We start from the raw sequence: 24,357 nt of genomic DNA on the forward strand, positions 1-24,357 counted from the left end.
GTTTGAGATGATGACAGTTGTACAGCTATGAATATACATCCATATTCCCACATTATCACTTCAGAACCTGGCACATTTTTCTCTGAACAGCAGCAGCAGCAGCAGCGAGTCAGAGCTGCATATGGTGACGCCTATAGAGGCCATTGAGAACGACTTTGAACATGACGCGCTGACATCAACTCCGACTAGACTATCCTGACTTGGCCTCGTCTAGACTTGGACTTAAGTACCGCCCATTGCAGCAAGGAAAAAGCAACAACAACAAAATCAAAACCTGTGTGCTCATTAAAATGCTCATTAGGAACGGCCCCTGTCTTCACACCCATGGTTGATTTGTCAAGTTGCACATCTGCAGAAGAGTCACGTGTATCTCACAGCTAGCTACGGACCCAGCACTTGGACAAAACACTTGCCTGGGTTCTCAATTGCATTTGTCCTCGCAGTCTGCTTTATTATGCGACAGTAACCACACATAAAGTGAGGATACAGGATAAAAACAGGATAGTTTGGGATAACTTGGCTGTTTGCAACTATATTATATTAGTCCTCAGTCACTGCTTGCTGCATTGGGTGCTGGGAGGCTGTTTTGTCAGGACTGACTGTTTACTGTCTGTCGGTAAATAACGCAGCAAACATTTTTTTTTTTTTGTCAGTAAAAATTTGAGACAGCTTTCGACTGAAAGTCTATACACTTTGTTGTGATGTTGTAATATGAGTGTATCATTTCCTGTTTGTGGAAAAGTGTCCGACATACTGATCAACCTGGCACATATTTTAAGTACTTTCTTTTTAAAAGGGCATTGACAACATGGAACAATCAACTTCGCTATCTTAGCGTCTCTTTTTAATGTGCTCTTAAAAATTGTACAATTGGAAGGGGCCCGAATCCTAAAAAATGTTGCTACTGCTAGATAACAGCAGGCAATGAATGCAACACTGTCACGCACAGTGCCAAAATTCCACTGAAGACAAAAGTTGAAGGGAAATTAAAATCCAAATAAATAATGTGCTGTCTATCCTCTGGATGCACAAATACTGTGACTGACAGTCAAACTGGAAACAGCTTATCGTGAAAACTGTTTTGATGAGAACAGAAAATTTTATAATGCTTGTCGTGGTTCAGTCACAATTTAACTTGGTACCCAAATGCTGATATGTGTAACGTGATTTGTCCAAGTTTGGCCACTGTAGCTAGCTAGCCAGCTAGCTAGCTTGCAAAAACATCCAAGACTTCTGCTGATGCTCACGTCACGCATGTGCCTCCCAAAGTCAACGTAACAAAAACAGACATTGGACTCGTTCAATGACACTGTTTATTTATTACCAGTTGACCTGTGCGAATGTGTGCGTGTGCGCGCGTCTGCGTCTGTGTGTATGTGTGTGTGTGTGTGTGTGTTTGCCCTGTACTTTACACCTCGTTGTCATGTTTCTCTGGTGCGATTGTAAAAACCTTTGATATCTAGCTTGATTGTGAAGATTCCCCCTCCCGACCTCCCCCCCAAAGCCCCCACCCCCCCCACTTCCTGTACATGAACACATACTCTGCTAGTAAAAATACACAACAGGCCCAGAAAGAACAACTCGACTGGCGTCTTCGCTACACACGACAAGGCCCGGCGTCTGTAAACGATTTTAAAAAGAATAAAAAATAATTTTAAAAAAAGTAAGAGTGGAAACTCAAACATCAACTTTACTCCTCCCCCCGGCCCCCATCACCACCACCCAGCTTGGCATGGAAGCTGTGCTGCTCCTCAGGTTAAAAGCACACGGCCTCCTTTTTGAAACGATACACGCATTTATTTTGTAGCACTTGGTATTTGTTAGGATTGAATGACATTATGAGGTGTAGAAACTAACCAATGGTTACACGGTTCTCAGAAAAAGTATATGTATATATATATATATATATTTATATATATATAGTATATATAGATTTATATTCCTTTATAAGCTTTTTAAAATAGCACAGTAAACACTTTGCACACATGATAAAAACCACTGAGTGTGTCCGGTTGTTTATGTATAGGCCAATGGCGTCAAGGGGACCACGTCTTGGTCTTTTTCGGGGGGGGCGGCGGCGTCACCTCACTTTTCTGTCGCGGTCAGATCAGGAAGGAACTCGTTCAGAAATGGAGAAACATTCATGTAGATTTTTTTTTCCATGAGCATTTTATTTCATGACTGATTGTTTTTGCACCGGCTGCTGTGTGGCTTCTTTCGGGTAGAACTTCTCCTCCTTCCTGAAGTGACCAAAACTCCAGAGTTGGCGGAGTGAGGGGCTTTCCCCGCCCCTCCTCAGCCCACAACGTTTCTCCTGTCCCGCAACAGTAAAAGACCGGAGTATGTCAAGAGTCTGCACACGTTTGAACCACACAGAAAGAACAACGGAAACCAAAAAAACAAAATAAAAAGCAACCCAAAAACAACCAAAAAAAAGAGAAAAGTCTTATAAAGGACAGTCAAGTCATAAAAACCGAAGATACAGAGATTATAGTACTGCACATTATCTCTGCTTCGCACCATCAGCCTTCACATTTGTCTTCTTCTTCTTCATCTCAGTTATTATTATTTTACACAACACCTGCTCATCTCCAGGCTGTTGGCTCTCCTCCGCATCCCATCCCCCATCCACACAGTCTCTGTACAGACGGCTCAGCGGTGACCATAGAAGTACTGAAGCTAAAGGGTTCCGTGTGACGTTGGTTGAAGTTTGTACAGGATTTTTTTTTTTTTTTTTTTTTTTTTTGTATTTGTTGTCTTTTTTTTCTTCGTCTTCCTCATGTAAACAGGCACACACAGATCTCTAGAGGCTAAGTCCTCCGTTGAAAAAAGTGAGAAACCCCTCCTCCCCCCCCGCCGCTCAGCGAGTTCATCGGTAACTCCTCCTCCTGCGTCTTCCTCTTCTTCTCTGTCATTATTTCCTGTCATCCAAGTCAGTTCTAGTCGTCCTCCGTATGCTGATGACTGTATTGTTTTCACATGTCAAGGGTCGCGGCCCCGGGGTCTCAGTCCTGCTGAGAGGAAATAAGGCCTTGAATTGCTCCTCACCCAACAAGAGTGTCTATTTTTTTTTCATAATTTTTGTTGTTTCATTTGTCGTTTTGTTTTTCGTTTGTTTGTTTTTTACAGCTACTCGACAGTCGTTCCTCCTTCCGACACCGGAGACCAATGGGGCTTTTCTCTCGCAGCTCGCCAGCCCCGAGATAACGAAGCCCGGGGTGAGGTTGCTCTCGTGTGTCGGCTCTAACTCCGCAGTCTCTTTCTAAAACGCCGGCGCCCTACGAGAAATTCACGCCGTCTCCGACAGGTCCACATGGAACGAGCTAACAAATCCTTTTGCGGGCTGAAAAGACAGAAAACACAAGTTGTTAAAGACAAGTGACACCCTTTCCCATGAGACTTTTTCATTCCCTTTTTTTTTTTTCCCACTCTGGTGACACAGCCGGCTCGAAATACCATCCCTTGAAGGATACATGCCACGCACTCTGAAGTTATTTATACCACAAAATTGAAAAAGAAGAAGCCGGTCTTGATGCAGTTTTGACTTTAAGGAATCATTTCAATCATGCATCAACATCTGCATAAGATAACCCCCCCAACCCCACCCCACATTTTATTTTATTTTCCTAGTTACATCATGCATGCAAAGAAAAACACAGCAGTAATTGCTTCATTAATTATCTATAAATGGATCATTAAACATTTATAAAGACTTTATCAAGGCGACCACCCTGCTGATGGGAGCAGGCATTGCAGTTTCGCTACAGTAGCAGGGGTTCTATTTATAAGAAATGGAACATGATGGCCTGTTGGTTAATAGAGACTCGGCACTCTGGAAACGCCGGCTCTCTCTCTTTTTTATAATTCTTTTTTTTATTTATTTATTTTATTTATTTCAGACTGATGAACAACAAAACCTTTAAAGTGGCCGGCGACCTGGTGAATTTGTATCAGGGAGGAACCCGCAAGAAAGCGGCTCAACTCATAAATCAAAAACAAATAAACAAACGTGTGATAGATAGAAAAAGTCAAATGAAACGTAATGAAGATATGAGGTTGGAAGCGAGCAGGCGGGCGAGCGAGCGAGCCCTTCGAGGCAAACAAGATGAGCAGACATGCAGGCGGCGGGCGGCTATATTTGGAGCCAAGCAGGCTCCTCACACCTAAAGGCTAAATGGAAATGATTTATTTTTTGTTTTTCCTGACGTGCGGCGAGGAAATTGCCTGCCTCTGTTTGTTGCGTCGCACAAAACAAGCGGCTGGAAAGTGGGAAGTGTGGCGGGCGGGGGGTCGGGGGGGCGGCAGCCCCAACGTCTGCGGTGCAGCGTGATGAGGGACGGCGTTTAAAGGCGGGGATGACTCGACTGGAAATGGCTCCTATACGGGCAGCGCTTACACTGGATCCATTGTCTCCTCTGGCAGCTCATCGAATATTCATGCTGCTCGGCCTCTCGTTGCCTTTCCAAGCAAGAGGCCAGTTGTTTACTAAAGACTCTGATTACGCTTCCTCTATAAATGTGAGCTGGAAACTCAATTTTATTCCCGCTGGGAGCCGCAGCGGCCCGTTTTTCTTTTTTTTTTCTTTTCCCATTTGAATATTCCAGCGCTGTAATCCTTCCCCTCGTCTTAAATACTTGATTTTTTTTCTTCCTCCACCTCCAGCTGCATCCCGACAAACCCTGCCCTCCCTGCCCTAACCCTCCCTAACCCGTCCTCGGCGACTCCACGCGGCCTCCTTATGTCAGGTATTGATCCGTGCGAAGGAGAGTACAGAAGGCTGGAGACGTTCCGTCCTCCACCAGACGGACCTGTGCGCTCGTGAGATAAAGAAGGAGAAGCGTGGGCCGTGTGTGCGCTTCACCTCCTTGAGTTCGACAACAGCGGCGGCGCTGGAAACAGACGTCCTCAGCCACGCCGGGAGGCGGCCTTATCTTATTCTGCCGCCGCTGCACAGGAGAGCAGCGGGGCGCGCGTGAGATGGAGAATGTGGTGAGAGTCAGTGTTTGGTGACCTTTGCTTGTATGAGCATCAGAGAAAGCAAGGATTGAGCAGAGAGAGAATTTTTTTTTGTTTTAATGGAGAGAAATTTCGGGAGGAAATGGAGGAAAAAAAGTAGGAAAGCAAAAATGAAAGGACAAAAAAAGAACGAAAAAAAAAAAATGGGGCCACAGCAGTTTTACAGAATCCAAATTTGAAAATGTTTAGTTTATTTTAAAATTAAGTCACACTTTTACAGACAATGCTTTTGTGCTGTAGGGGGTTTGGGGGATGTTAGCATGGCTGTTAAATCAAAAGCAGATTTGTGGGGAAAAGGGAGAGTTGGAAACTATTACATTTTACATGAAAGAAAATCTGATTCTTCCAAAATAAAAAACAAAGAGTAATAAAAAAATGACACAACAAAAAAGAAAAGAAAACAAAGCAAACATAAAGCCTCATTTCATAGCCAGAGCTTCTTAAAATAGAAGAGACGTTGATGAAACAACAACGAAATAAAGTCCAGATCAGAATCCCCTCTTTTCTTTTTTCATTAGTATCTGTACTGGACCAGACTAAAGTCGTAGGGTCCCAGCGAGTTTTCATACTGATACTCACAGAGAAAGGTGGGTTTGTACGGTAGGGTCCCCCTATCATACTCTTTCCTCTCCAGCGTGCTGGAGCTGTACTGCGGCTGTTGCGGATGGAGGTGATGGTGAAGGCTGTGGTGTGACTGTGACCTCTGACCGTCCTTGCCAAAGGTGGAGAATGACCTATCGTTGCACGAGGCGGCGGACGAGGTGGCGGTGAGTTGGTCGGACAGGTTGATAGAGGAGGGTACCTCAGTGTCGGGCAGCGTGGCGTCCATGCCGGGCACGTGCAGGTTGCTGCGGTAGTCGGGCCCCTGGCGCCCGTCGGAGGCCACGAAGGACGGCATCCAGCAGCGGTCCGAGTGGCCCAGGGCCTTGCACTCCTCGGTGCAGTTGGAGAACAGGTCAGTGCCTGGAGGGGGGACAGAGCGGCGCAGGTTTAGGCATCGTTCTGCAGCTTTTCATCACCGAGACGGAGGCAAGCATTGATGAAACAAACTGCCCCCCAGATTCCCCCCCCCCCTCCCCCCACACACCCCCCTCAGCCGTTCAATCTGAATAAAATGTGCAATCAAAGCGGTGCAGCGCCTCGCCAAAACATCCCTCCCCTCCCTCCCCTTCCTGCCTTCTTCTCCTCCACTGCGTCGGCATCTTCCTGCGATTGATTCCCAAACAGCCACGAGACAAACTGCGAATCCATATTCCATCAAGCCTGGTGCGCAGCGCGGAAAAAACAAAACAAAAAACAAACAAACAAAAAAACAAAAACACAAGACAATCAACCCGCAGAAAGGCGAAATATTAAAGGGAAAACAAAAAGGCAAAAACTAAAACAAAAGGAAAGTTAAAAAGCTGCAGCACCGATGATGTCAATCATCCCCTGACATCCGCCGAGAACAAAAACGTCAACATAAAGCAAAACAAAGAAAAACAGAACAAAAAAAAAAAAGAGAGAGGAGAGATTAGATTAACATCTCAAACGACGTCGAGGATTAACGTCGGCGCACGCGCCCGCAACAGGGGGCTCGGAATTGAAAGGGGGTTGCCGCTCCCGTTAATTACAGTCTCTGCGAGGGAGAATAAAGGCCGCAGGACCGGAGGGGGACGGAGCGGCGAGGGGGCGGGAACAAAAGGCGCCGACGATTATAATGCAGCCGCCGTAATGAGTCATCACGGCGGCGGGGGAGTCGGCCCGTCGTTCCCACCAACCCCACCGTGCACGATCGGATTTGCGGGTTCCGCCGACGGAGGAATGGCGGGAACGTAGAAAAGGGAGGGAAAAAAAGGCGGCTCCGGGCGAGTTTTTCAGAGGGCGAAAGAGGAGGAACGGGAGGAAAAATGGGAAAAAAGAGTTTGAGAAACAAAGAAGTCGGTAATCCCCCCCCCCCCCCCAAACCGCAGCTGAGAGGGCTTCAGATCAAAGACTCCACTTCCACAAATCTGTTCTCGCGATCCAACGCCGCCGATAAGCAGTGCAGCTCCTCGGTGACGAGAAGCAGGCGCGCGGCGAAGCGACGGAGATGCTCGGCGGCACGGAGAGATAAGCGGACGGCGTGAAGCACGGCGGGGTCGTCCTTGTTTTGGAAAGTTGCATCATTTCTTTATTAAAGAAAAACAAGCAAACAAACAAACTAAAAAACAAGGGGGTCGCCGCCTGATGTTTATATATCTCAGAAATGATCGGCAGCAACGGCCGACAGTCAGTTTTAGTTCCTTTTTTTTCCTCCTTCCTTCATGTTCTTCTTCACACATGGAGATTTAAGGAAAAGAACAAACACTTTTTAAAGCCCTGTCCATCTATACTCCCTCCCCGCTGAATATTCAGACCGGATCATAAAATATCAGCCTGCCAGATTACGGATTATCTCCACCTGCAGGGTGGAAAAAGAAAAAAAAAAGGGCAGAAGAAAGAGGAAGCATCACCGGGGAACATGAGACAGGCGGCGCAGATTGTCAAGAGTTTCAACTCATTTCCTTCCTTCTTCCTTTCTTTCTTTTTCTTGTGAGTGTGTGTGTGTGTGTGTGTGCCTGTGTGTGTGTGTGTGTGTGTGTGTGTGTGTGTGTGTGTGTGCGTGCATGCATGCGCGTGCGCAGTGATTTGTTTTGTTTGCGCCCGTCAGACTGGATCCTGCTGCTCTACTGGTCTGTTGCATCCACAGACATGTCCCCGCAACACGACACCAATTTAAACCAATTTATTTAAACTCACGGCCGGAACACTGAGGGAGAACAAAAAAAACAAATGACAGAATGAGCGAAAGGGGAGATAAACAACAAAACTTGCTAATAACTTTCCATGACACAAGGTTTTTATTTTTTTGGGAGGTTTTCTCCCCGTTTAGAAGGACTTTTCTTGTCCAACAGGCCCGACAGGCCTGATGAACAACATGTTATTATGCTTGGTGACTTCAGACTCATCCGCTCACCTGTTCCCTTCATTGGCACAGCCAATCAGAAGCCTCCATCTGACCCCTCTCCTGTACATTCTTCTTCTCAGGCCTCAACTAACTCCACGCCCTCTTTCACAACATCCATGAAGCTCCTCCCTTCCAACCTTCAACCCTTCAGCTTTTATTTTCAAACCTTAATAATAGTAATAATGATGAAATAGATCAGATTTATATGCATCTGACATTCTCACTCCTGGTCCCGTCCGTTCAACAGAAGCTCAACCTTTTAATCTCGCCTTCCTTCAGCTCTGTTCAGCTGCAATTCAATCTAATCACAGGATGAGGAATCTTTTCACTTATTTCTCCCACCTTGAATTGAAGATCCCAAAAAAGGAAACTGACAAGTCTCCCAGTCGCTCAGTTGAGGTCCCACTGATTAGTTTGCTCCCAGCCGGCTTGTGGTTTTTATGCCTGCGGCCGTGTCGCTGCATTAGCAACTGCACTAAAAATAAATTGCAATCATTGTTTTCCGATGTGCCACAAGTTCTCACATCTTTCTGAGGGTGGAATCATGGCCAAGCAGTGTTGAAGGTCCTCTCCACCCTCCACATTTAGTGCTGAAAACACAGCATATTTCCTTCGAGTGACTTCATCTTAGCGCAAAACCTACACATTCTTCACACACTCACTGCGAGGCTCACTGATCCTTCTGACACATTTACACCCGACTCGCCCTGACTGCACGTGTCGTCTGGTGGCCGAGTGAAAGCACCGGCAGCGTCAAGTCGCTCCAAGAAGGAACTACAGGAGTTGACTCGAATGCTTGTGTTTATTAATTCATCTTTCACGTTAATGTGCATTGTGTGAATGTAATCGTGTTGCGAGACTTGCAAAAAAAAAGACTTTAGCGGCCAGACAGGCAGGAGCAGAGAGGCAGACAGAGACAGGAGAGACGGCTAATGTGGCGGAGAGGGCGATAAATTCACACCGGGAACTACTTGATGACTTAAATATGAGTTTTTATGTTCTTTGACTGCACCTTATTACAGAAAAAAGACGTAAAAGATGGGGGAAGGTCGACGCGGAATGAAGGAAAGTTCTGTTGTTGTTCTGAAGGTTGAAAAGTTCGACCTCCGATCGATGGAACGGAGTGGCTTTGATCACCTGATTAAATAAACGCGTCCTCACAGGCGCTCGTACTTCTGTATGTCGGCGGCGTCAATGAACAACAAGCCAGCGCGGAGACGGCCGTCGCTTCGCGGCAGTTACGGAGTGATTGCATTTGTGAAGTCTCGCTCTTAACGACGTCCTTTAGAGGGAAATCACAGTAAAATGTAAAAAAAAAAAGAAAAAAGAAGAAGCAAAAAAACACTTGTGGCCGTAGCTGGAAAAATACAATAATGCAAAGCGCTGGCTGCAGACAGAGTTGAGAGTGCAAGGCGGTGCAGTTCCGCGGCCCTTGTGTTGCCGATGCTAATTTCAATTTTTGAGTGGCTCCGACCAGCGTTTACCCTCCAATTCACCCCTTGGAACTAATGTATATTTATGTCTGTCTTTAAAGGTTGGGTGGTGGTGGTGGAGGGGTTGGGGGGGAGGCACATAACTCACGGTCCTATCGCTAATTCCAACCTGACAGTTAGCCTTTAGCCTTTTAATAGACTTTTTTGCAAATTAATTTGCTGGCCGGCTGCTTCGAGGTGTTGACCTCCAGCCCCCCCGCCCCCCCCCACCACCACCACCACCACCACCACCACGCCCGGTCCCTCCACCCCCCTCCCCTTCTTACCACATTCGCATGCGTGCACACGATTCCTTAAAATAAGCTCAGCGCCGTTGAAGGCGGTTCGTCTTGCGCCGGGCGAATCTGGAGGGAGGGCTGAGGTGAGTCGGAGGAGTCATAATAATCATCACAACGATGATAATACAACAACAAACTTCGGGAACGCACGTGCAGACTGTGCAGGGAAGAAGGCGCTCCGATAGAGACGCTGGGTTGATGTCAGAGGATTATAAAAAAGGGGAGGAAAGGGTCTCAGTTTGTTCCCCCGTCTGTCCCGTATCTCCACATACTATCAGCCAGGCTCTGAGTGTGTGCTCTGAATATGATTGGTAAATATAGTCAGTCGCTGTATTGCTGCACCCCGGCTTGGAGGATATCTTGTCAACCGGCTGCCGCTGATGTTTTCTGCCTGCTGGCTGACTCCCTTCTATTTTATATATATATATATATTATATATATATATATATTTCTTTTTTATTCGCGACAGCGACGCGTGTTTTTCGCGAACACACGCGCGCGCCCACTTTAAAAATACTACACCCCCGCCCCCCCGCCTCCGCCGAGATATGTAAATTATACAGGAGCGAGCGGAGAGACGGGCCGCGACACGGCGGTGACACCCGCTGGCTGCTGATCCCCGTGAAGCACCTTCTCTTCCCCGGGGCAAGGAGGCAAAACAACAAGCCAAACAGTGAGTGGCAATGACAGCCACTGCCAGCGAACGCCACCCCCCTTCTCTCGTCATGACCTCATCAGGGGAGGGGGGAGGAGGAGGGGGGAGGCGCACAAAGAGACGAAAGAGGAAATAAAACAAACAAAGAAACAGCGCAGCAGTGCAAACACAATCCAGCCGCTAATAAGCAATCAAGACTTCTGTGCCACCTCACCCTTTTTTTTTTTCTCCCCCTCTTCTTCCCTCGTCTCCCCCCTCACATATCTGGGTGTTTATTTATTTATTTTTTTCGTTTTCGTCCCCCCTGAAAATCCTGCGCCGTTGCGATTTGACTAATTGTGGCGCCTGACATGCATCCAGAAAAAGCCGGGAAATGGGGCGGAGGCGTGTGGTGGTGAAGGAGGAGGAGGGAGTGTGGGGGGGGTGGAAGGAAAACAAATTTTGGGAAAACACGAGGCCCGGCAATCTGAATTCACACGGCGGCTGTAGATCTTTCTTTCCCCCTTTCCAGCCGCTCCATCCATCTCCCTCCGTCTCCATTACCCCCCCCCCCCCCCCCCCCCCACACACACACACACACACACACCTCCCCACCCCCCACCCGCTATCTGTGTCTCCTCTCCAGCATTTAATCCTCCGCCCGTTCCTGTCTCCCACTTTATCTGTTTTCCTTTCACAAAGTTGAAAAAAGGAAAACACACACACACACACACGCAGCTCCCGGTCCCTCTCCCCCAGGTGGAGGTTGTCTTCTATCCCATACCTCTGTTTTTCATCTTGTCCTCCACTCTTCCAGAGAGAATGGAGACGCGAAATGTCAATATTTGGACAGCGGCTCTGGGGAGTATAGTGCGTTTTGGTTTTTTTGCCTACACCAGTTGGCCGGCGAGGCTGTGATGAGCAAACCACAGACCTCCTGGGGCCAAAATAAAGCAAGATGCTTCCCGCCATATCCAGTAAAAAACAGACAGACAAATACTTTGTTTTTTTCCCCCCCGTTTTGGCTTTTTTTGAAGTTGGAAGATGGCAACCAAACAAGGGGTGGAATAAAAATAAAAGGAAAGTGAAGCAGCCTGTTCACGGAGGCCTGTTTGATTAATAAATCCCAACTGATATTGTCAGAACAAAGGTTCTGCTCAGCTCAGGTGTTGTTTTTTATTTGTTTCTCTCGGCTGGCGTGTGCGTCAGTCGCCACGGCTTCCGGCCGACTCCTCACTCAGGAGGGTCAAAGTCATTCTCACTGAGGTTCAAGACGGAATTCCGACTTCCCTCAAAGTCGTCACTCCTTAAATTAGCCGTCTCCTGTCTCCTGTCTCTGCATTGGATTGTTATTGATCCAAGTTGCTGAGCAACTGAGCATCGCTGCTAAAAGTCAATGTAAGCACAAAGTTCTGTGATGTTTTGCGTCCTTTCCAATTGATCGGATCAACAAAGCCACGAGAGATCACCCAGAGATCCAACTGTTCAAGTCATAACTCCAGTTCACATGTAACGACATGGTGGATTTGGGTTTGGCATTCGCACGTCAGCAACTGCATTGTGAGTTGTATCAAACGATTAAAGTCCACTTTGCTCGATCCACCTTCCTTTTTAAAGGTAAATACACAAGAACCGCAATGGGGAAAATCATCGTAAGGTGTTGAACGTCATCTGAAAACAGCCACGTGCTTACATAATGGGAATGATGTTCACAAAAGAAGTTTCGGCGACGCGCTGGATGAATGAATCATAAAGCGAACAGGTGTTGAAGAACGCACAACCCTCAGGTGCGATCACACAACTGTTAGTGGGACAGCATACGTTTTCAGCGGCGCGTTCGAGACGATGGAGGAGCGGCAGCCGTTTGCCATCTGGTGACGAGTGCGGCAGGATCCGTGCGACACAGATCACGGAGATCAGGTCAGGTGTGAGGCCACATTAGCAGACGAGATAAATACACACTGCACCGTCTACTTTATCTTTATCTCCTCGACAAACGGCCGGATGAGCGTCTCTGACAATCCTCAGCAGGACCCACCGCTGACAGTCGAAGCAAAAAATGGCACCGAGAGCCAAAAAAAAAAAAAAAAAATCTGGAAGATGATGGAACGTCTTCGGCAGCGCGTCCCAATGAGGCGGCTGACAATTTAAAATGATTCGCTCCCAGGACAAGGCTCCCACCTGTCTGGAGACAGTCGGCTCTGAACCCACTTCAGATAAATTGTCAATAGTCGGATTTCCCTGACAGATTTTTTGAACAAAAAAAACATACACGATTGACACATTTCCACTGAGTAACGTTATGCAACAAAAAAAAAGAGAAATGATTTCTCCTCTGGTGTTGTTATTCCGAGAAGCATGGCACTTGATTCTGTTGGAAAATGTTGCAGGTTTATTCCAAAATATTCCAACAACGGCCCTTGGTGTCAATCGTGCCAATCAAAGGAAATTCAGGGAAATTTTGGGAGCTCTGTTGGAGAAGAACGCAGAGAAGTGGCGCCTCATGGGGGGTTTGTTTTCGATTTCACCAAACCAGTGCATCAAATCAGCTGAGAGCACAATAGAGGATTCCCAGGGTTCCTGCTACCTCGTGGTTGTCAGCTCCTACTAATAAATATATGACATTTTAATTAAAAAAATCCATTGCACTTGCAAAGTATCCAACCACTGCACTCAGGATCACATGGGTGCTGGAGCCTATCCCAGCCCATGTTGGGTGAAAGCAGGCGGGCTTTCTCCCCAGATGAGTCAACTGTGAAGTACACCTTCTTTCAACTCACTCAAAACATCACCTCGCGAAAGTGCCACGTCTTTGTTTTGTGACAATACAATTTTTTTTCATTCAAAACTCCATTTTCACAACAACAACAACCCAGAACGATTAAACTGTCTGAAGAGCTGTACCATGCTGTCACTCTGATTATGTTCATTCTGATCTTATTCCTCAGATATCATTGCACCTTGTACACTCTAAGGCACATTTGCTTCAATAAAATCAAACATCAAAATCCATTTGGGATGCAGGCTATGTATTGAAAGCAACCATATCTATGAAAAAAGAAGAAAATAAACACCTTCAAAACTTTGGATTAGACGGCTGAAGCTACTCGGGTGTGGAACTCCACAGTTCACCAAGGCTGCATGCTCGGCCTCTCCTAGTTCCTCTTAAGACAGCCAGGACTGCAGCCAATTACACCCACATCTTTATAAGCAAGATGGAAACGTTAGATTGGACTGGCAGGGAACCAATACTCCAAAAACCAAAAGACAGTGAGAAAAAAAAAAGAAAAGGCAGCAGGCAGAAGATGGAATCTGCTGCTGAATGTCAACAAATTCCCAGAGTCGGTTACTGACACTAAGGGAAAAGACAGTCAGGCCACATCAATGGAGCCGATGGCTGGGAGGCTGAACAATTTTATGTTCCTGGGAATCAGCGTCACAGGGGAAACTGTCGGAGTGATTGCAACATATATAACAACAACCTAACAATAGAAAAAAAAAAAAAAAAAAAAAACAACCCAGAAACAACTGTACTTTGACGGGAAACTCTGAATGGCACAAAAAGAAAACTGCCATCTGCCAGGACTCCTGACAAAGTAGCAGAGGGCAGCAATAAAAAGCATATTAGAAACATTACATCACGGCCCTGCAGTGGGTGATTAAAACTGATGTGGGACCATTCACGACCCAGGGGAGCCCAGTGAGAGACGCGCACGCCATCACAGTGCACTCCCGTGTGGTGTGATGGTAAACAAGAGCGATCATCGGATAAAATACGTTCGTCCGACTGGGCTTGATTACATCGTCTGACTGCCTCGTGCGCCTCGTCGCTAAAGCTCTTGGTTGCGGACGGCGGCGAACACTTGTCCTCGGACGAGGCTGAGAGCACTTGATTAGCCGAGCCCTAATTAAAAACGACCTGCCCATTTGCACGAAAGGACGCTGACGAAGATGCCGGATGAAAGCCTCCCCCTCCTCTGTTTGTTTTGATTCTCGGCGCGAGTCGACATTTATAGTGCGGGGATAGCTTCTTTCTTTTTTTTTTTCTCATTGTTTTCCTTTTTAGCTATTTTTTTAGTATTTTTGTGCTTGCATTCTGACAGGGGCAAATGGCTTTTGAACGTTCAAGTGTGACTTTGTGTGACTTTATAAAAGTGGCACAGCTGACGGTTCCCTTGTTTTTCACGTCTCATTTGTCCTCATTTCAATTAACTTATATTTTTTTCGCTTTTTTTACACAGTGGAGATCGAAAGAGGTCTCCTTCAAGCAACATTTTCTTAAAGATAGATTCATATTAACGCAAATCATCAACTTCTGCAGCCTTAAGTAAGTTCTTACTGCTGGCAAATAAATGTCTCATTTGCTGAATTTCTGTATTGCTGAGCTAAATCGCAGAATAACCAACGTTTCTTTCTTTGCAGAGCGTTTCGCCTCTTTAAAGACAGGTTTCATTCACACTGAGCAGGACCTTGTTGGTTTCACGGTGCGGCCTTTCAAACTAAAGCCCTCGCCATTGACTCTTTTTCCCGGCTTTCTGACTCAGAGCCGCGTCCGCCGTCGGCGCCGTCAGCGCCGTCGCTGCTCCCTGCGCGGGGAGGATGTTTCAGAACCCCGCGCGCAAAATTCCTCTGACAGCTCACTGACGTGGCAAACTGCCAAACAGTGCCCGCTACTAATTCATAATCAGCCATCTAATACGCCGTTGCTACAGTGATTTAATTGTCCTATTTGTCACGGCTGTTGTTCCCACCAAAACAAACGCCACGATAACGATCGTCTCCTGTCCCCCGTGCCGTCACGCGGGGGCCTTTTCGCCGCTGATCGACGGCTTCCGAGACGCTGCTGGCTTTTTTTTTGTTTTTTTGCCAGCTAATGAATATTTTATCCTCTCTTTTCTGTCACCTTTCTTGTTTTGCTTGCTCAGTCTTGCTGCCACCTCCCATTAGGATGATGAGGGAAATAATGAGGAAAACAGCGTCTAATTTGAGTCAGACAACCTCGAGGAAAAAAAAGAAATAAATAAAGAATTGGGAGGCACGGAAGAAAGCATAGTAGTCAATCAGCACTTGCTCTGGCTCCTGACGCCAGCACCCCACCAATGCCCCCACCTCCTTAAAGCTCCCCCCACCCCATCTTTAAACGCTATCTGCTGATACCCCTGGCCCCCACAGGCAACGTCCCTTTGATTTAAAGCCACGTCGGGCGACTTATTTTCAAAAGTGTCGGGCGGGCGGCCGAGCGGGAAGCCACGGCAGGTGCAGTTGATGATATGCCAAGTGGAAATGGCTTCCTCTTGATTTGAAATATTCCATGGTGGACCGCGGGGGAGAGTGCGCGGCGGGGTCCCATGAGGGAAACCTTGCCTCAAACCCTCCTTTGATAATTGTTATGCAAAGGTTCCAGAAATGAATTACTGATCAGCCGAGTGTTGCAAAGAGCCCGACGTGTAGCGGTGGCGGCGGGAGTCAGAATGAAGGATGAGTCCCTGCCACAACCCCTTTGGAAAAAAGAAAAAAAACGGGAATGCATCTGCATCAGACGGACGCAACCGAAAATGTCGGCGCATTGTTAAAGATACGCCAGTGTTATGCATGTGCATGCACGGGCGCAGACACAGCGTGGTCTGCAACACGGCGTCGGCTTAGGATTAAACATTTTCCTTTTTTTTTTTTTTTTTTGCTCGTCACTGCATGCGGGAATGAAACAGGCGCATTGGACACAGTGCTGTGAAAAGGCCAGCGTGCATAATAACACGGCGGAGTGTCCAAGCCACCAGAGGAAACGGCGGCATTATCATCCCTTTATATTTACTCAGTGTGTTTTCGAAAAGAAAAAAAAAAGAAAGAAAAAAAAGGCACACATCTACACGGAGAGCTCAGGCAAATGAGCAATGGGCCTGCCTATTAAAGAGACAATATACACCTGGCGGCATTCCAAGCTCAAGCTACCACTCTCATCTGAAACTGAATCTCATTTAATCTTCCAAGAGTGCCGTCTCAAAGGAAAACTGCTTTTTCAATATAGACATCAGCGCCTGGCCTTGTTTTTCCCTCTTGCTTTCTTTCTATGCAAAAACACACGCGCACACACGCACACACACACATACGCACACACAACCACACACACACACACACACACACACACACACACACACACACAAACTCCTTGCATAGTAAATCCAGTCCCGATGTACCTGCGAAAAAAAATAAATAAAAAAAGCAAACAAATAAAATGAACGAGCCCCTTCTGCCGTTCGGGGACGGACTTCCTCAGATGTCCCTCTCTCCCCAAAAAAAAATGACTAGTGGTGCGCTAGCACCTCCCACGGTGCTGTAATCTGTTCCCGTCCAGATCCAACACAAGGAACAAATGTTCGGTCCCGGCTACGGGACGCAGACAACAGCACCAACTGGGTGGGCTCCCGGGCTGCGGCCAAAAAAAACCGAGCGCCCCGAGCCAAATAAAGCCGAGCGAAACGTGTTATTGGTCTGTAAACGTGGCCCCGTTATCAGCGAGGAATCGTTGACTGAGGCCGTCCGCGCAAAACAACTTCATAAACATTGCAGTGGGGTTGAGTCGGCCGCCGCCTGACGACTCTCCTCACGCCCCCTCGTCAGGACTCCGCCGTGGCTGCCTTATGAAAATGCTTTAAATGTTTTAAGAAGGGGATAAACTCTGCTCCACTGCGTCCGCTCCGGCTTGAAGCGAGACGTAACGGACCGAGTCTGAACCCCAAGGTTTTTTTTTTGTGTTTAAATATCGGTTCCACAAAACAATTCACTCTCGATAAACAGCAAGAGACCAACTCTGGATTCCTTCCAGATGGGAAGTTTGCTCTCACACAGTTCTGACCTGCCCGGCTCGTTTCATCAGGGAGGTCAAGCAGTGACGGGGGCACAGCTGCACATTACATCTCTTTGTTAGAAAAAAAGATAAATAAATTATATATATATGAAACAGCATAGTGCCTGATGAGGGTCCCTCTCTCTCTATCATGCACCCATCGAATCTCCCCTATTTGTATTCCCAGCACTGATATGATATTTGGCCAGCTCTGGTCTAGACAGGGGTCTTAACGCAGGCCTGTGAAGAACAATCCCTCAAAAGAAAAGGGCAATTCAATATGAAATGAGATTTTGTATTGCTTTACTTTTTTTTTGCCTGACTCCTCTTTGATCAATAAACAGGTACTAACCTAATAGAATTTTAGAGAGAACATGGAGGTGGGTGCGGGCGGTTGGGGGCGGCTCGTGATAAGATCTAAAACCGCTAAGTGTGAGCAAGAGGAATGGGAGTCAAGGAGAGAGAGAGGGAGGAAGAAAAAAAAAACCTTAAGTAGGAGTAAGGATGGGAAATGTTCCTTTAACTTGTGCCAAACCTAAAAAGACACGGCCAACAACAAGAACAAAAAGGATTTCTAAGGCGGCCGCTTGCGCCCGACTCGGCCGGATCCATAAAGCGGCGCAACGCGGTGCGGCTGTAAGACTGATTGAAACGCATCTCATTATATCATTTTAGCCCTGCTGAGTGGACCTATTGATCCCCAAGGGGGGAACCCCGTGTGTCGCTGTCCTTTCAGCACCACTTGCTGAAAAACAGCAGCAGGGATGAGGCAGAGGAGGAAGAGGAAGAGGAGAAGGAGGAGGGAGAGGCGGAGGAGGAGGGCAGGGATGGCCGGGAAGGATTCCTCCCCACCCAAGTTTTCTCCCCCTTCACCCGGGTGTGAAATAGGAAGGAGCGCCTGTGGTGGGGCCCCCTGTTCGCACCAGCCAGCCAGCCAGCCAGCTAGACGAGCCAGGCAGCGGCGACGAGAGCGCCGCCGCCGCTGCAGCCGCGGCTTCACACGCGGCTCCCTAATTAAGGAAATTAAAAGTCAGCGGTCTGCACCAAGAGCTCAGCATTATCCCACCCAGCGTCGCAACCACACGGCACGCAGGCAAGATGAGGGCCAGCGAGAGAGAGGGGGGGGGGGGGGGTGAGTGGGTGGGTGCTGGGTGGGGGAGGCGGGACTTACCGGCAGAATGACCCCGGTTGGTGGCGTCGTGGTCACTGTCTCCCTGTTCGCTGTCGCCGTGGCCGCTGTCTTTGGAGCTGACGATGTCGGCCTCTTGGAATGCCGAGCTGGAGGGGCGGAGGGGAGGAGGGGGGAGGAACGGGGAAGGGGGGGATGGGGGGTTTAAAAAGAAGGGGGAGAGTGAGAGCAAGAATCAGAAATCAACACCACGTTTAATACAGTCACGGGCGGCGTCGGAGGGCCCCAAATTGGATGTTGCACATGGCATGTAATGAAATCCAGCATTAGGGGGCTTTAATGGGCGCTGCACTGTCAGCTGGTGGGCACCGGGCCAAATTGAAGATGAACGTTATGAACACGTTGGGAAGTGCGCAGCCTCTCCCGGCCGCAATTAACGACGGGGGATACGCAGGGTTTCTTTCCATCGACGGCTTGTAATATTCCATTTTATTGACGTGTGAATAAGAGGCCGTGCGGTTTGGCGTGAGCCCCACAGGAGGTTACTGAGCCTCTGATGATGGGAGGAGGGGAGGGGCTGGTGGTGGGAGGTGAGAGGTGGGAGGCCAGTGTGCTGGTGTACTGGTGTGCCTGTGTGTGTGTGTTTTTTTTACCTGTTGACGCGCCTGGGCCTGTCCACCAGATAGCTGAGCTCTGCTCGCTGGTGTTTGGTCTGGAAAACAAAAATTCACACACAAAAAAATATTCACTCATTTGCATGTGCACTGCTTAGACATCAACACAAACATCTGCTCAGCTTTTATTCCTTTCTTTCATACGAAGCTGAGACTTTGCGCGCTCCAAAGAGGACCCTGACTAACCACGCACGCGTCGACGCTTTAATTATGTCAGAAGCTGCCGCCGCCGCCGCCGCCGTCGCTTCCACTCACTGATCGAGTGGGCGAGAGGAGACGCGAGGCAGGCGGTGGGGGTGGGAGAGAGAGAGAGAGAGAGAGAGAGTGAGAGTGGGTTAGCGAGGCGATGGAATGCGTAAATGATTGAGCCGCCCGTCGCTGAAACTGAACAACCTTTGTTCACGGCGCTGCCGCTTGCGAGCCCGTGCACGGAATACATAACGCGGCAGCCCCCGATAGGGCTGGCGGCTGCGACGGGCTGCCTGGCTGAGCTCCAGCCGCGCTGCAATCAACGGAAAAGCAACAGCCCTCCCCAATTACCCACCACCCCACCACCCAGCAAACTTCACAGCTCCCCGGAGCAGAACGCACGCACGGCAGGGTCGCCAAGTCACTCGTCTCACACTTCCCACTGCTGGATTTGTTTTATAACCTGATTAGAGGAAATCAACTCCCAGCTGCTCCGTGACGTCTGCACCTGTTACCGAACTAGCCTACATTGGGCCCATTTTTTATTTTATTTTCTATGTTTTAAATGTCACTGATATTTCAGCGTTAATGACACCAACAAATATTTTACAATTAAAAAAATGGTAATTTTAAAACAAACAAACAAAAAAACCCACAATATTTTCCATGCCCCCTCGCCCTGCAAACGGATCACAAATTAAGCGCAGGATTTACAAAACACGAGATAATGAGCCCTGTTAACTTTTACGGGAGCAATTCGATTGCCCAAGCAAGAAAAAAAAAAATGTGTCACGGATGGAGTGGCTCGTGAACTAACTGACAAGCGGTCGGTCGAAAAAGCAAATAAAAACGAAAAGGCTGTAACCATTGACACGTCCAATCACCATTAGATGTGACGATGATTTAAGGCCAGGGAGCAAGAGAAACAAGAACCCCCCCCACACACACACACACACAAACACACCACTTCCCCCAACACACACACACACACACACACACCATCATGTGCCTGCATGTGACCAGAATGGATGAGGCACTTTGACATGAAGCAGCACAGCTGTCTGATTTCTCTCTCTCGCTGTGTGTGTGTGTGTGTGTGTGTGTGTGTGTGTGTGTGTGTGAGTGTGTGTGTGTGTGTTGTGTGTGTGTGAAAAACGGTTTTAACCCCTTAAATCACACAATTTTGGGAGGGATATTTATGTGTGTGTGTGTGTGTGGGGGGGGGGGGGGGGGGGGGGGGAGTAGATTGTGATTCAGACTCGCTCGTCCTACCTCGTTAGACAGAATGCTGCCGTTGGATATGATGTCGGGCTGCTGGTCGCTGTAGCCCGTCACGATGGCGCCGCAGGGGTTCGCGTGGTCCGCGTCGTTGCTGCGGGACGGGCTGCACGGCTTGAGGAACATCAGGTCCGTCTTGGCCGACTCCGGCGTCAGGCACACCTGGTAGCAGTAGGAGCTCTGGTTCTGGTGGTGGTGGGAGCCGAAGCCCCCGCCCACGCTGCCCACGCCGGACTCCTCCACGGGCACCTGCCCCACGGGGCCCACGCCCGACGTCACGTTCGTGCTCTGGACGAGCATGATGTCCGACTTGCTCAGCTTCTTCTGCTTGCGCCCGCGCGCCTGCCTGCTGCAGCACGAGCCGCAGCACAAGCAGCAGTCGCCGGCCAGCAGGCACGTGTACAGGTTGAGCTTCTTGTCTTTCTGGCAGCGCACGGCGAGCACGATCATGGCCAGCAAGAAGACGAAGGACACGGAGCCCAGGGCGATGATGAGGATGAGGGTGAGGTCCAGCGAGGTCTCCTTGGCCTTGGAGGCCGTGCCGCGGTCCCCGCTGCGGCCCTCCACCACGCTGTCCACCAGGACGACGCTCACGCTCGCGGAGGAGGAGAGGGGCGGCTGCCCGTGGTCCCGCACCTCGATCAGCAGGTCGTAGTAGCCCTGAGGGTCGCGTTTGGGCGAGATCCTGCGCGCCGTCCTCAGCTCGCCGGTCCTCCAGTCCATGCGGAACATGCCCATCTCGTTGCCCCGTAGGATGCTGTAGGAGAGCCGCGCGTTCTCGCCGTCGTCCGCGTCCATGGCCACGACGCGCGTCACCAGGTAGCCGGGCTCGGCGGAGCGCGGCAGGTGCTCCCTGGCCGTGCCGTTCTTGCCCACGGGGGCGATGACGGAGGGCGCGTTGTCGTTCTGATCCACGATGATGACGTTGACCGTGGCGTTGGAGAAGAGCTCGGCGGCGCCCGAGTCTTTCGCCTGCACCATGAAGCTGAACTCCTTCAGCTGCTCGTAGTCGAAGGAGCGCAGCGCGTAAAGGTAGCCGGTGTCCTGGTTGATGGACACGTACGTGTCTACGGACATGCCCTGGATGTCGCACTCCAATATGGAGTAGGTAATTAGAGCGTTCTGGCCCACGTCCGGGTCCAGAGCGCTCACGGCGTGGATGAAAGCGCCGGGCACGTTGTTCTCGGTCACATACACGTCGTAGACGCTCTGCGTAAAGCGGGGCGCGTTGTCGTTCTCGTCGGATACGTGCACCTTGATGGACTTGCTGGTGGCCAGGGACGGCTGGCCCTTGTCTTTGGCCACCACGGTGATGGTGTACGAGTCCTTGCTCTCCCTGTCCAGCGGGCCGTCCGTCACGATGGTGTAGTAGTTCTTGAAGGAGGACTTGAGCTTGAACGGAACGTCTCCCAGAATCTCGCAGCTCATGTGGCCGTTCTCGCCGGAGTCCCGGTCCGAGACGCTGAAAAGTGCAATGACGGTGCCCGGCGCGTCCTGCTCGCTCACCGACTCCGTCACGGTGCTGAAGCCGATCTCCGGCGTGTTGTCGTTCACGTCCAGGAGTTTGACGAGCACCTTGCAGTGCGCGGGCACCGCGTTGGCGCCCAGGTCTTTCGCCTGCACGTAAATCTGGTGCGTGCTGCTCTCCTCGTAGTCCACCTCGCCCGCCACCTCGATCCTGCCCGTCCTGGCGTCGATGTTGAACAAGTCCTTCACCCGCGGGGTGTTGTGGCTGCTGAATGAATAGACGATCTCGCCGTTCTGACCCTCGTCCACGTCCGTGGCGTTAAGCTGGATGACCAGCGTGCCCATGGGGGAGTTCTCCCGCAGGTTGACCGAGTAGACGGTCTGGTCGAAGGTGGGCGCGTTGTCGTTGGAGTCCAGAACTTTCACCACCAGGAGAGCCGTGCCGGTCCGCTGCGGGATGCCCCCGTCCACGGCCGTCAGCACGTAGCGGTGCACCGCCTGCTGCTCCCGGTCCAGGGACTTCTCCAGCACCAGCTCGGCGAACTTGTTCCCGTCGCTCTGCGTCTGCACGTCAAGATAGAAGTAGTTGTTGTTGGTGATGGCGTAAGTGCTGAGCGCGTTCGTGCCAACGTCCGGGTCGAAGGCGTTCTCCACCGGGAAGCGGGTGCCCGGGATGGCGCTCTCGGATATCTCCACCGATATGTCTGTTTCCGGGAAGCTGGGCGGGTTGTCGTTGATATCCAGCACCTCGATCTCCACGCGGAAGAGCTCCAGCGGGTTCTCCAGGAACACCTCCAGGTGCAGAAAGCACTGGGTCGTCTGCTTGCAGATCTCCTCCCGGTCGATTTTCTCCTTCACCACCAGCGCGCCGTTCTCCAAGTTCACTTCCAGGTAAGGCGTTCTCGAGCTCGGCACCGTCTGAAAGCGGCGCGCGGCAAGTTTGGTGATGTCCAGTCCCAAATCCTCCGCGATATTCCCAACCACGAAGCCCGGCTCCTGCTCCTCCGGCACGGAGTAGTGCAGCTGAGCAGCCGCTCCATTCAGGATGGAGAGCAGGAGAACAAACCGGATCATCGCCGCTCCTTCTCACAAAAATTGCACTTAAAGACGGAACCAAAAGGGGGGGAAAGGAGGGGGAAATAAAAGTGTTAATTCCTTTTCTTACAAGAAATGAGCATTATTCATTTCCTCTGTCCGTAAAAAGGCAACGAGGCTGTCCGCTTGTGAAATTCCTCTCCTCTGCCTCGGGTCAGTGGAACATTGTGTCGTTTCAGCTGTGAGAAGCACAGCCATCTGATCCGCGCGTCTCCGTTTTAATCAATTCTGCACCGGGCTGTGAGTTTTTTGGCGTCAGCGCACACATCACAGGCTGGGGCCAGGACTCACAGCCAACATCCCACCCCCCGGTGCACGGAAACAGACTGCCCCTTCTTCACTGAAATAAAGTCACACAAACAACAGCAGCCGTGCGGGGGAAAAAAATCCCCACAGGATCAGGAGGGGAGAAAAAAATAAGGCAAAGAAGAAAAAAAAAAAATCTTCTTTTTTTACGCGCCACCGGAATCTTAAAAGACGCGTGACTTCTGAACAAAAGAAGGCTGGTTGTGATAACCGGACTTTCTCTCCGTCTCTCCCCCTTTCTGTGAGGATGTAATCACTGCGCCTAAGCGCTCAAAGCGGATGATGCTCTCAGCTCGGCTTCTGTAAGGCGAGTGTGAGTAGCGAGGTTGGTTTTGCGCACAGCTCCCTTCCCCACCAGCCAATGGCATTCGCAAACACGCCGTGTGACGGCACCTGATTGGGGCTCCACGACGCCAGCCAGAGCGCGCATCGGGCCCTCGTAACAAAACCAGTTAAGTGCCGCTGCGCTCCTCTCCTCTCCTCCTCTCTCCTCTATCCCCGGACTCACTGGTAGCAGGGAAAATTAAATGTCTTATACAAACCGGCGAATTTAGAAAGTGCAATAACAGAGGGCTGGCAGTCGGTCGGGCTGTGTGCACACGAACACAGCCGTGGCTGCAATGATAAAAAAACAAAAAACAAAAAAACAAATATGAGCAAAGAATGGTGAAAGTTTTTCTTTTTCTTTTAATATTTCCTTATTTGGCCAAATAAAGCATCGCGCCCCCTTCACACGAGGTTCGCCCTTGACGCAATTATTTCAGCAGTTTTGCTAATGAACGTCCGACGGCATGAGTCAGAATGTGGCAAGCGCGCCCAGAGTCAAATGGGCACCGCGAGGAGCGTGCGCAGGCTTCGAGACAAGGCAGTGACGCAACAGCCTACAGTGGCACGGTCATCCTCTGCCGCCCCCCCTCTGTCTGCAAGCGCAGGCACGACGTGTGCGCGGGGGAGAGGGGTGGCGCGCGGAGCATCAGTACGATACC

General features: G+C 49.7%; 1 protein-coding gene across 3 annotated transcripts; it reads right to left on the minus strand.

Moving 5' to 3' along the window:
• Positions 1-1,304: 1,304 nt before the first annotated feature.
• On the minus strand, positions 1,305-23,684 carry pcdh10a (protocadherin 10a). Of its 3 annotated transcripts, none has more exons than XM_076036985.1 (5): positions 20,498-23,684; positions 19,016-19,074; positions 18,405-18,511; positions 5,819-5,979; positions 1,305-3,343 (listed from the first exon to the last, which is right to left on the minus strand). In XM_076036985.1, the coding sequence occupies exons 1-5, from the start codon at positions 23,042-23,044 to the stop codon at positions 3,290-3,292; spliced, it is 2,928 nt and encodes a 975-aa protein (XP_075893100.1). In that variant the 5' UTR covers positions 23,045-23,684; the 3' UTR covers positions 1,305-3,289. The 3 variants fall into 3 exon arrangements, with proteins under 3 accessions (XP_075893100.1, XP_075893093.1, XP_075893085.1); XM_076036978.1 differs by having other exon boundaries at positions 5,596-5,979; XM_076036970.1 differs by lacking the exon at positions 1,305-3,343 and having other exon boundaries at positions 5,185-5,979.
• Between the last annotated feature and the right edge of the window lie 673 nt (positions 23,685-24,357).

Source organism: Nelusetta ayraudi, unplaced genomic scaffold (assembly GCF_046127955.1).
Source record: "Nelusetta ayraudi isolate G7.1 ecotype Tasmania unplaced genomic scaffold, CSIRO-AGI_Nayr_v1 ptg000004l, whole genome shotgun sequence".
Taxonomy (NCBI): domain Eukaryota; kingdom Metazoa; phylum Chordata; class Actinopteri; order Tetraodontiformes; family Monacanthidae; genus Nelusetta; species Nelusetta ayraudi.